The sequence below is a fragment of the Cyphomyrmex costatus genome, unplaced genomic scaffold (genome assembly GCF_001594065.2).
Source record: "Cyphomyrmex costatus isolate MS0001 unplaced genomic scaffold, Ccosl1.0 scaffold199, whole genome shotgun sequence".
In the NCBI taxonomy this organism is placed as follows: Eukaryota; Metazoa; Arthropoda; class Insecta; order Hymenoptera; family Formicidae; genus Cyphomyrmex; species Cyphomyrmex costatus.
In genome coordinates, this window is record NW_017276028.1 from 1,007,242 (window position 1) to 1,021,424 (window position 14,183).

The 14,183-nt window shown below is 29.9% G+C and overlaps 2 protein-coding genes across 2 annotated transcripts in view; one reads left to right on the forward strand and one right to left on the reverse strand.

The window, feature by feature from the left end:
- Nucleotides 1-5,113, forward strand: part of LOC108773085 (uncharacterized) — a 29,453-nt gene extending 24,340 nt beyond the window's left edge. Inside the window, exon 2 of the mRNA XM_018538801.1 lies at nt 3,356-5,113. Coding sequence (XP_018394303.1) covers nt 3,356-4,007 — 652 coding nt within the window. The 3' untranslated portion in view covers nt 4,008-5,113. The remainder of the gene's footprint in view (nt 1-3,355) is intronic.
- Nucleotides 5,114-10,187: 5,074 nt separating this feature from the next.
- Nucleotides 10,188-11,366, reverse strand: LOC108773078 (uncharacterized). The gene has a single exon (XM_018538796.1). It carries the CDS (start codon nt 11,364-11,366, stop codon nt 10,188-10,190), a length of 1,179 nt encoding a protein of 392 aa, XP_018394298.1.
- Nucleotides 11,367-14,183: the final 2,817 nt, after the last annotated feature.

Here is a 14,183-nt window from a genome sequence, read left to right on the forward strand (position 1 = left end):
AAGTATGGTATAGGGAAACTCTGGTTTATACGTCACGCCGTATCTAACAGAAACTTATCAATTTATCAGTTATTATGTATTTAAGGAAAATAAACTGTACTAATAAAAACTTTATACTCTCTACTATCTACTATTATGAAAAAAAGAATATTAGAAATCTGAAATATTTTGGTTTTCATAAAAAAATTTTTCTGTCGCATTTTATCGCATATAGAGAGCTTATAAATACAAATGAAGCTCAGAAATAAGACTTAAAATAACAACAATTTAGAAAATATGTTCATAAAGTTCTATCAAGAAATAAGAATGATAAATATATATTACGAAGTAATAGATTATAATTCTAATTTTTTGCATATATATTACAAGTATTATACGATATGAGGAGTCATTAATATTCTATATAATGCATTTATTGCATTAATGACTGAATCCAATTTGCGCACTTTGTTTGCTTTAAGCATAAATTCCACTCGCTAAAAATGCCATATGTCCTAAATAAGTGGAATATACAACATAATATCAAACTGAATAAAGAATACAAGAGTTTTAGAAACTTGTGTTTTGCTATACTCCATTCTTTATTATTCCTCTACATCTATGTGTTATTAAATAACCATTAACCCTTTCACATTCCCTAAATAATTATTTTATGTAAGTTATGATATATGATTACGCTATTTACTACATTGACAAATCGTCTGTTTCAATAATCAATTTTATTATACATAAATAAATGCACGAAGGCAAATAAGCTTGAATTTACATAATTATTATAATTAATGGAAAAAAGTAAATAAGAGTAATAATATTTAAAGTAAAACATTTTTTTATTTACTGACGGTGGTTATACAGGTCTCAATAAAATCAAAGGATCACTTGTTCCATCTTGTAAAAGTAGGCAAATTTCGAGATAGAATAACTTCGTCAAAAATCAGTTATTCAACGTTGAAGAAAAAAGGGTCATTTTTACTTCAACGTTAAATAACTCGGTGGAAAAAATTTTCACAAAGGTCGATAAAAAAGCAAATATTAAAGGTAAAAATTTCAGTCTTTCGAAAGCTGTAAACCGCATTTGTGCACAATTTTTAGTTCGCATCGTCAAATTTATCAAATTTCGTAAAATATTTTGAGATCTCATACATCTTCATTTATGTTTGTGTAACTTTATGAAATATCAGTAATACAGTTTTTTAAAGTACAAGTCTAAAAAATAGAGATTTCAAATGCTTTTTTAAAAATCTCAATACGATGATTTATGGCGAAATTATTCTATCTCAAAATTTGCCTATTTTTGCAGAGTGGAACAAATCCTTTAAAGGACTGTAAAGAATAAGATCTTTTTAATTTTGTTGAGAAATGTATTAATATTAATATAATAGTAAAAAAAAACTGAAATCATAACACACAATATTAGTAAAACATAAAACCATATATAACAGAGTGATTACATGCAAATTATCCCCACTCTTTCTATTTTTTTTTTACTTCTGCGGCATAAATACCGAAATTACCCTACATCTACATAAAATTGTCTGCTACATGTAAAACTGAAATGCAGCTTTTAAAGCACTATTGATCGGTGGTCTTGTTATCTAAGCAGGCTGTAAAGAAATAAGATGACTATACTTCCAAAATGCAGTGCAAACTATACAGGATATCGTGGTATTTCGCAATCCTTCATCTATTTCGATTGTTTATGTACTTTCCTCTATGTTATTGCACGAAAGAAAATGTTTTATTTATTCGCGCTTACATTAGTTTTACTTATTAAACATCAATATTAATTTGTATATCAAAGCTGCGTTCAAAAAGCTCGCTCTAAATAAGAGTTAACTAATGATCGGTATTCATAGTTTTTTTATTTCGAGTCTCATTCGTATTATTAACAGAGTTCATATTATTAAACGTTCATATTATTAAAGAGAAAAAAAAATCGAAACTGCATTAACATTTTTGACAGATTTTAAAATAAGAACCGATTATGAATATACATAAGTTAATTCTTTTATTCAAAGTAATATTTTGAAACGTAATCTAAAAAATAAACGCTATTATGTATATTTAGTATATAAAAATCAACTTAAAAATAAGTTTTTCTATTATTTAGAATTATTTTTTTGTGGCAAATGTTAAACTTTTTAGATTTGCATTTCAAAAATAAGATAGCTATTGTTTAATGTTGAAATTATAATATTAAATACGACTAGATATAGCTGACAGATGATTTGTAAACACTAGTAGCTTTAAAAGACATACAAAACATATATTTCTTTTATGTATCAATCAAAAGACAGTCGTATTTAATTTTATTTTATTTTATCCATTTATTATAAAAAATAACAGCTACTTATTCTTAATATTTTCTCAATCGTGTTTAGATATATAAATTGTTATAATTATTAGCGATGGTATTTTCCAAAGATACAAAATTGAATCACAACCTCATTGAAGACGAAGGCATCGGATATTTCTCTTAAAGAGTGTTACGATCATGCGTCACTATTTACTTGGTGACGTTGTATTATATTTGTTTATTACGCCATCATTGTCAAACGCACGCATACAAATTAGCCGCTTGAGAAATCTTCTTTTCCGCAGCAAAACGCTGATGTTCGTCCGAGTAATCTTTTATGATGTTTTGACTAATGAATATCTCCAGCCGCCGAGCAAAGATCAGTCTAGTCACCTACGCAGAAAATTCTGTATAATATATTCAGATAATTTTAATTAATGTCAGTCTCAATGTTAATTCTATAAATATTGTAAAAATACCGCGATTTTATGTTGCAAAATCTTAATAAAATTGATTACTATACAAATAACGTATGTTTCTATAAATATTTTTCTGCATCATCAGTGAAGCATACTGAATTTTTATTAGCTGTTTGTTTCACTTATGGTCTGAACATTAATGTATCGTCCTGTTTGATATTTAAAGAAGGATTTATGATGACAGCAAAAGTATTAAACTGAATTTCAATCATTTCCGCTTGTTGTGAGATGAGAGAAACATTGCGTAGTATAAATCATAGTCAAGTGTATCTTTTTTTGTACCATGGATGCTTAAACATTTTTAAATGACTACATATGTAGTATACAAATTCACATGAAAATATTTAAACACCAAAGATCTAGCTTCGACCGTTATAAACATTATCTTTTACTTGTCGTGTATTTACATTATACGATCTTAAATCGTTAATTTTTGTATCTTTTTTTTATTGATATTTTACTTTCGCCATTGCATATTTGCTGTCGAACAAAGTGTAGCTTTTCATCTTTAAAACGTAAGACTATACATATCTCGAAACGTGTAACATGTTAAAAGAACAGTGAATAATTTTCGTTGCAGGAGTCTGCGGAGAATCGCCCGGCACGACGAGCCGGAATTCAGCAATGCCAGCATCTTGAACAGCATGGAGAAGTTCGTGCGCACCGTGAGCGAGATGGAGGACACTATCCTGGTGCCTAGCCGCTTGCTGGATCTGTCTGTGGGTGACGCGGGCGACACAATCTGCATGAAGGGTAAACGTGGATGCACGGTGAAGGACACTCTGGCCAACACTGACCTGTACCGTCTCTACAACATCATCAATCAAATGAAGATCGAGTTACTGTGGTCGCAGGAGCCTACGCGAGGCACTATGGCGGACGATCAGACGCCGATTAAGAGTCATCCGATTGGTAGCCCGTCTGCTGAACTGACGCACCATCAGGCTATAACCAGTGGCAGACTTGGCCACGTGCGTTGTCCCAGCACCACGTCTATGCAGAGCGTACAAAGCGCGTCTTCGATCGCTTGGACCTCCGATTCAGACTCTGAGAACGGCATTGAGATTGATAGCGGTCTAGAAGGTGAAGAATGCGTAGTCGATCTGGCAAGCATCGCCGCCGAAAACTTTAAGCGTCATCTGCGCGGTCTTCACAGCAGTATCGCCCGTATGACAGAGGCAGCTGAATATCTGACGTTGCGGTATCAAGCTGATGTAGGCGGGCAGGTCTGATTCTCCGCCGGTATCATCATTATCATCATCATTGTTATCGTCATCGTCGCCGCCCGTGTGTTATTGATTGTCATCACGTTAGTTGGCATTGCGAACAAATACCACGTCGTCTGCACTTTGTAATTGATCTCATGGACATTTTCGCGATTTTTGATTTCCTGAGATTGAGAACAGAATTTCAGGAAACGCCGATGATGAATCGCAAAAGATTTTCTAGCATTAAACTGATCCGTATCAATTTGTTATTTTATCGTATAACTTACTGCGTTAAAATACGCTGTCCACGCGATCAGTTATATGAGTGATAAAGATACGTTTCGATAATGTATTTAGGATGCGCAATACGAGACAATAAATTGTCATCGGATATATAGAACTTCGCATAAATAAATTATCAGTTTCCAAATAGAGAATTGAATACTACGAGATAAGATATTTCGAGGTACTCGCATCATTTTTGGCATAGCATTATGGTATAATATTAGTAAGGAAATGAAAAAACGACTAGTCCAGGCTTTGGTTTTTTTTCATTGTCATTTGTGCGGATTCGAGTTTTGATGGTGGATGTTGCCTGCCAAATGAATAGAAGCCTTCGAGATGACATGCTATCGCAAAATGTTACGAATTCCATGAATAGCAAGAAGAACGGATAACTCCATCCTTGAGAGAATTGGAAATCGATACGAATAAATGTTTACTTTCAACTACTTAAACACAAATTCTTAAATTTTTCGATCATTTTATCAGACGAAATGTCATCGAAAAACTCGTAATTCGAGGAAAAGTAATGAAAAGCGATGGAAAAGACGTTTCCCGATTCGATATATCGATCAAATAAAAATCTTAACAAATATGTAGCTGAAGGATATAATGCACTTAGCATGACTTAGCGGAGGTTTGTGAGGCGTGGCAGTTCGTCGCGCACAGGACTGTATGAAAAATTACGACGTTCGAAAAAAAACAGCATCGTTCGAAAAAATCAAGGATGGATGTGATTATACATCATTATTAATGTAAACAATTTTTTTATCATTATATTGGAGCATATTGTGTTTTTAGTAATAGGTTTAGATATTTATATACTTGTGTGCATATATTACGCAAGACATGAGGAAGATGAACATAAAACAAAAATATCGTAAAAAATATGTTTAACAAGTAGTTTAGTTCATTTTTACTTGCTTCACATTCTAGATTGCATTTTCTCAAACAATTGTGTTTTGATGAAGCACCGTGTTGTTAAGAATAATTCTTTATTTTATACAATGTGTAAATCCATTTTTGTTTTTAAAGAATTAAAATTAATTTAAATTTGATACAGATTTCTAATTTACTTCATGCTCACAAAAAGAATTCAGTACGGAAATATAAATTTCATATCAATACAAGAACTGTTAACGGTACGAAAAATATCTAAAATAATTTTTTAGAAATAATTCATAAAATAAAGTTTGGCGTTTTGTTATGGACATAGATTCTATAGATATACAGGGTGACCGAAATTAACCGTCAAATATTTCGAATACGCGCGGCCGGATGGACGCGCGTATATTCGGCAATCTTTAAAAATTAATATCTCGTTAACTATTGCTGCAATCGCAAAATGGTACAGGACTTTTCGACTCAGTATAGTCTGTTCTACCCACGCATGAAATATTTAGCGGTTAATTTCGGCCACCCTGTATAGTCATTTATTTTAAAGTTATTATATATTGCAGGTCTTATTCTCTGAATAAGCTTAAATAATATATCGACCTCTCGAGAATATAAAAGTACTGTTAGACATGTGGACATTTTTAAAAACTATTTGTAAATTATATGGAAAGAAATGAGATAAAATCGCGAAATAGTTCCTGTATGTACTATTGTTGGATGTTATTTTATAACATATGCGATTTATTGTAACATAAGTCATAACTAGTGGTTTGTAATTAAAGTACCGAAATACCTCTGAATTATTGTAAATACTGCTACATCGAAAAAATGAATGCATTTTGGACATAGCGGCTGAATAAGATTGTATAAACTATACGTCTTGGAATTTGTGTATATCTGCTGTAAAAGCTATTGCGTTAGTTTCGCTAAAATATCCTTTTTCTCTCCACGTTCAGATTTCCGCTTTTGCGAGCGAATTGTTAATGTTATCGAATTGTATCTGATATACTGTGGCGACGATCGACATTAGTGTGTATATATATATATACATATATATATATTTAGCGCTCTACGATTATTTATTTCTACATAATGATAATAAGAGTTTAATTTTTAAGTTGCACAAGTTGTGTATACTTGTTCGCTGCGTAAATTATTTTAAGTCGTGGTTAGAAAAAAACGGTATACACACTTATCGATATGTTTCCAAGCCGTTAGAATTTGGAACACTGTCTGGAACTCGTAATCTACAGTTTGCAGTGTACATAAAGCCGGTGAGATGCTTTCCCAATGCGTCGATCCGAATAAAATTTTGCACATCGGATTTGTATAGTTTGCGGTTAAGGATTTTTTAAACTTTTAAAGTAAAATTATAGAAAATACACTGAGAAAAAAATGTAGTTGAAAAATCGTTATTATTATAATAGTTTTCGAGCAACACACAAATTATTTCTAATAAATAGTATAACTTTTTAAAAGGCATACATATATCTTTCTATACTTACTTATAGGTACATTGATATATTTTGCTTCACATTTGTGATCTGTTGAAAATCTTTGCATTCGAGACGAGTGGCGCGAAGTTTCATTTTTATTTTATGTTTTTCTTTCTTTTGTATATACTTTATGTACATATAAAGATACGTAAATTATAGATACGGTGCCATAATCTGTTGAAACTTACGTTTCAACATAATCTGCATTCGTGAGCTGCGCAAAATTGTGGAAACCTTAAACGTCTGATACTAAAATTTTACGAATAGATGATTCGGACTGTACATACTATGATTTTGTATTGCGCCACTAATTTCACTAATTAATTGAAATTTCTTGAAAGGTGTTTTTTTTCGTGCAATTTCTGTGTCTCCTTTTGTGGAATAAAAGGAAATCGTTTCAGAAAAGGCTTTTAAAACATTTAAGCTTTTCATAATTATGCAATTGACTCGCTATGCATAGGTGAATTAAGTTAAAGATTAAGTATACTAAGGATGATTTTTATATTCATTCCACATCGGGAGTTACATACCTTTATGATTCTTCTAAGATACGATATCTCGGGGGTTTTTAAATAGTAGCATACACATATATTGGTATACTCGTTACTATTTACATATTGATGAATTACCTAAAAAAAATAATTAAAAAGAATATAGAAATTATTTTGAAATTCTCTATAAAGTTTTACTATTAAAAACAATAAGCCAAACTATTTAACAGCAAGAGGAAAAGACTCGTTGCTACACTGAATGTAAACTATATAAAGAGTTTAAACAAATATTTAAAAATCCTTGAGATTGTATAAATTATGATCACGTATGGGTCATAATTAACATGCGTAGTAATGTAATTATTAAAATACAAATACCGTGCTGCTATAACAATTCATTCTTCATATGGAATCATAATCATTGTCAAAAGAAGGAGGGGAGATTGGCGATGTTGATTAGAATGTTAATGAGGAATATTTAATACTTGTATGCAATTATGCGAAAAAGAACAAAAGCGTTTAAGCGGAATATAATCAGATTTTTATTATACCGTTACGGAAATGAGACATTGAATTATTGCTCTCAATATTCTAAAAAATGTATAAAAGAGAATCACATTATAGTTTGTTTAATGTTAACATAAAATTTTTCTAGTTTGAAAGAGTTCTTTTTTTGCATAACTAAATCCATTATGAGAATGATGCAATTGCGATCTTTGTATTATATACAAGATGTTTGCTACGCAATCGAAATATTATTGCACACAATATTTTGTGCTTCAATATAATAGTGTCTTTTAGCTTTACACAACCGTGTTTAGTTGCGTCGGAATTAGAGTATACGAATTGCCTTGATTTTATATCGTTATAAGTGTAATGTTAAAAATGCTCAATTTCTGTAAAACACATGCTGGCTTTAGCAGACGATACTGCGATGTGCAGATTGAATCAGCACATTGGATTTTCGAGATACTTGTACGGTATTTGTATGTGTGCGCACTTGTATAATCTTTTAATGGTAATAAATTAATTACTTCCAAGCCTAATTGTTTACTTTATCTCTTACACATAACCAAGCACATATAATAAAAAAGAATCAGATAATACCATATATTAACAAGATTTAAGATTACATAATTATAAATTCTACGTACCTAATTTTTTGAAATAATTGAATTATATTTTTACATATGTTTTTGGTATATTAATCTATTAAAAAAGAAAATTTATCTTCTTAAAGAGATAATTCTCCAAAAAGAGAATTAATCCTGTCTGTATAAAATACTTTATTATAATAAAATTTTCAGAAATTTTATATTAAAGTTATCAAGCGACGCGGTAGCGTCGCGACGCCAAGTGCATAAAATAAAAATATAACCGCTTGATCGCTTCAAGCGATTCGTTTGACGCGTGAACGTCATCGTGTATATGTTCATATGTCGCTGCTAATTTGCGACGCTACCGTTAAATTTAGCTGGAGTTTTGACATCGACAAACTTTAAATTAAAATATTACTTAGAAATGAAAACCATAATTCAAAAATCTAAAAACACCGAATAACATTAATGCAGCTGGTACCAAGATCTAAAGACCGAGAAGGGGTCGTTTCAAGATTTTTTCAGTCGTACGTGTGACACAAACATGTAAAGCGTTTTGTCCATCAAGCTGCTCTTCACAATGTCAACATTCAAAAAATGAATTAAAAATTAAATTAAGTAAAAAAAGAAACAAACTATAATAAAATGAATTAAATTAAAAAATAAATTAACTCGCCAAGTTTTTTTTTCGCTATGATCTAGTTGACAATTTTAGCTACTTTCGGTCTACCTTATATGTCTTGCTAGAGTTGGATAATAAAAAGATTTTAGTATTGGATAATTACATTTATTTCATGTACGTTTTTGATTAAGAATTCAATACCTTTTTTATGCAATTGGCATATGTATTTTCCTTTTTTAAGAAGGTTTTTTTAAATTTTACAGGTATACTAAATTTTTATTACTAATTTATTTATTAACTACTAAAAATTATTACATAAATATTTATTAAAATAACTACAAAATGAAAGTGTATTAGTATAAAAAAATGAATTTAAATTTGACAGAATCCAAATGTAAATAGTTTATATGGTATATATATAAGATAACATTCATATTACATAAACTTAGTTTTAAAGAAAGATACACGGTACAATATGTCGCTGTGTTTGTCATCTTAGCGCCGATATACTAACGTGTTTTTCGATATTATTTTAATGAGATAAGATATACAAATTGATGTTGTGTATTGTTAGTTATTAAGACGTATTCTCATGACTCATTTTAAAGACTGTCTCACTGAATATACGGAATATATATGGTACCGATTAATACAATTATTTTTATTTATGATATATTCGGAAATGAAAAATACTAGAAGCGGTTCGCTTGTACACTGTTATCTTGCAAGTGCCTATTATGAATCACAACGACTTTCATCTAGGTATAAAATGTTTTTAATTATATTATTCTAGAGCTATGATTGACTATAGTGTCCAACTGAACATGTATAACTAATATACTAAAGATATTATGGACATCAATAATAGATAGTTCTTGAAATGTAATGTGAAGATATAAAATTGTATCGTACTAATAAAACATTAATTTAGAGAGAAATTCTTTGAAACTTGATGTGTTTAATTCAATTTTAATTTGAATTATAACATTATTGATACAGAAAATAATTATTTTAATGTTCCTTTTCTTGATATCATCCTTAATCAACAAACATGATAAAGAAACGCTCTATTAAAGATTACCTTATATATTTCGATGTTTACGAAAACACTTTCAGTATATTTAGTTTTACAGAAATAATATATAAAGTAAAATTAGCGTAAAAAATTCAAAATAACATTAGTTTTTAGCAACTTTATATAGTAGTAGAACAAGTTTTACACTTTTTTCAATAAATCATAGTTTAAAATTTATTCATTATTAATTCATATTATTAATCGATAGATATTACATTTTATTTATTCGAATTATCTCGCGCGATTATAAAATATGATTCAGACAGCCAAAATCTCTCATATACAGCAAGGAATCAGCTAGTAATTTAGATACTTCGTCTCCGCCGGCGTATCTTTGTTTCTTCATAGCTTCCAAAGGACCCAAATCTATTATTTCTTGCACTAGTACATCTGGACTAATATATCCCAGTAATATTGGTACAAAGGCACACGTAAGAGCGAAACCAAAGAGAGCACCTCTTTTAAAATCGACCAACAAAGCGTTGTACGAGTATTTTTCAATATCCTGTATGCCAGCGTCCAATAGATATTTTATAAGCGAGTCATGGTAGGCCTGCATGAACTCGAAAAATTTTTCATTCCTCATTTCATTTGAGCAACATAGATGAAGATATGTGGAGAGATCAATAACGGGCGTCGAGTATCTAATAAGCGCGAAATCAATTAATACTGGGAGAGGCAGCTGTTCATCATTGTCTTCTGTCTTGAAGAGAATATTGCTCAACGTAAAATCACCGTGACACAACGTGGCTAAAGGTTCTTGGGGCTGTGCCGTTTTTATCATTACTTCAAACACGTTCGAAAGTAAGACTTCCATCTTATCACAGAAAACTGCATCATGATCCTGGCTGCGAAGATATTCGACCACTCGTGATGTCTTCATGTTGCAACCAATCTTGTAAAGATTCTCCGTTTCGTTTGTAAATCTAACTTCTTGAATTTGTGCTACGATATCAAAGAATTTTTCCCGTTGCATTTCCTTCATGACATATCCTTTACCATGAAATCGTCCCAGTTCACGCATCGCCGCAAAAGTGTATTCCACTGGGGGATTGTATTTATATGGACAAGGATAATATCCTCGTTCATTGATGTTTTCTAAAGCGATTATAGAGTCGATGGGCGGTCGTTCTTCAAAGTATAAGCATCTCGCGTAATTCTCGCCCGGTTGGCTGTACATTTGATAGAACAGAATCTCGTTGCGAAATTGAAGATCAGTACGAGCTATTTGATTAAATCTGGCCGATAAAACGGGTCTTTTCAGTATTATAGACAATTCCTCGTTCTTTCTATTTGTTTTATTCTCAAATTGTAGACGTACACAATAAATGCTGGATATAATAAAATTACCAGTAGATTCTAGTAACTCGTATTGAGCTTTGTGAATGTTAGGTCCAAGATTCTCGATAATCTTCGGCATCATCTTGTTGATCCATTTTTGGACGTTTTCGTTGGACATTTTATTTAAATACATGATTCGCGTGTTCGAATAAAAATAATGAAATACACGTGAGTTACTGATCGAGTTTATATCACTTCGACAAGTAGTACACGATACTAGGAGTGCCTTCTTTTAAAAGCTAGCCAATTTTTTGCTTAGTTCAACTAAAAACTAACAAGTTTTATAAAGATTAATTAACATAAAGATTAAGAAACTGATATGTATATATATACCGATATTACAAAAATAGGTTTAATATGTATATCAACGTTCACTTTTAGCAAATAGAATGCTGAATAATAATGTTATGAACTGATGACCATGTCTGATAGAGGAAAATTTCCTATTATGAGACATGCGCCTCATAATAGGAATATAATAAATAGCAGCGTTTCTTAAACTAATAAACGCTATTTGTTGATTCCACCATAAATTTATTGCTCTTGGAATTCATGGTGTTATATCCAGGGAATGGAAAGTTACTTTTTAAAAGTAACAAGCTACAGTTACTCGTTACCGAGTAAAAAAAGTAACGAGTTACCGTTATCGCTTTTTAAAAGTAACTCGTTACAGTTACCGTTACTCGAAAGGTAACTTTTCGTTACTCTTCTGTTACTTTTTAAAAATCAGTCTAAAAATGTACTTTTGCAGTGTTTTTTGTTTAAATAAAAGCAATATATATATATATATTACATGTAAAATACTGACATAGTGTCAGTGTTTTACAAGAACTTTTTTATACTTTGCAGAAAACTAGAAAATTATATAGGATTGTATAAGACTATCTGAATCACAATATAAGTTAGAAATTAAAAAAAAAATTAAGAAATACACATAATCTCTTTATTATAATACAGCTATATTTTTACTTAATCTATACTTTTAGCTGTAAATAAAATATTTTGATAGAAAGAAAGTTATAACGCTATAATTAAAATCAATATATAACAGAAATTTTGCAAAAAGAGGTGTTTTCCAATTGTTCAACAAAAATGTACAAAGTAAAGCTTTGTACACAGAAATGTACAGAGTAAAGCTTTGTACACGCACAGCTCAATTAGAACAAAATATGTACGATGTTTAGATTAAGGTAAACTAAATAGCTTTTACGCTTGTATTTAATAAAAACACTCAATGTTCTCTCTCTACAACCACATTTATAGCTGTCGTAATTAATAACATGTAATTGTTATATAACAGAATAACGTATCCAATCGTATGCAAAGTAACAATAAAAGTAACTGTAAATTTCGTTACCGTTATCCAAAAAAAGTAACTACGTTACCGTTACAGTTACCAAAAAAAGAAAGTAACGCAGTTACCAGTAAAGTTACCAAAAAAGTAACTTGTAACTGTAACTTCGTTACAAGTAACGAGTTACTTTTATTCCCTGGTTATATCTAAAACAAACAAATCTTCATATCTTTAAACTATTTTTCTTCATTATCTATCGAATCAGTCCGTTAATCATTTGCAAGGATGTCTAATTGTAAGATATATACCATCGTGTAAGTTAGCGTATTAATTGTTTGAAATGTTGACCACCGACTTGTAATATATAATAATAGAAATTTTGATAATTTGTTCCTCTTAGAGATATTCTAAATTAATTCTTTTTATATATTCCCGAAATTTTTTCTTCTTTTTATCTCAGTTCTGAACCAAAAACGTTCTTAAAAGTTTCAAAAGTTTTCATTCTTATATCACCAGTTCTGAAGTCTTTCAGATATAAAAGAAATGGTTTATAAAAATTCAGAATAAAATCAAAATAGCTTTTAGATATTATTTTTGTAGAAATATGTGACTCTACTTGTTAAGAATACCGTGTACAGATCCTTGAATTAATTTTTACATAGAACTAAATAAAATTGTAAGTTAAAACACTTTATTGTCTGTCATTGTCTGTTTCTTAAACTGTGTACATCTTCTAAATTCTTTTATACTTTTTACTTTTTGTACATATTAATGTTTTTGTTTTATTGTTATTTATGACAATTTTTGATACAACAATGATGATCTCTTCTTTTTGATTGATATGACTACCAAGACGGTACAAACAAACGTTCTGATAATCGTTTGCGAGCAACTCTGGTAACATTCGGAGAGAGGATTCATCTTCAACTGACTTAATATAATGTTAGATCCTCAATTATGGTCCATTATTTTGATCAATGTTTTTTATCATCTGAGGATGGTCTAAACCAAGGACCGAAACATGTATATACATATATAATTTTTTTTACATAATTTCTTATACTTTTTGGTGTTTGTTATAAAATATGTTAATTTAACTTAATAATATTTTATACCTTGATTTTAAATTTGTATAAAAATTTATTATCGACTATTACTTGTCCTTGTTCTTATCATTTTATTTTTAAAAACTTTAATCACCTTTATCTTGAGGTCTAATTTTGGGGTATTATTTTATCATATTACTTCATTGACGTAAAAGTATTGACAACTTTTATCAAATATTGATAACTGCAGTTTAGATAGTTTATTTCGAAACAGTATTTTGGCAAAACAATAAATATATGTTATTTTAGCGGTATATTCACAAAAGTAAATTTAAAAAGAAATAGGTAATTGAGAAAAATGTTTTAGCTGTATTTTATGAAAAATTATACAATTATTTCTAGATTATAATATAGAAATTGCAACGAAAATATTATACATATATCTAGCATCCCAATCAACAATATTAAAAAAACATTATTTAGACATTTATTTAATATTTTTATATTAAATAAAAATCTTTAAAAAATCTTTTTTAAATATCGTGAGCTGATTGGGATG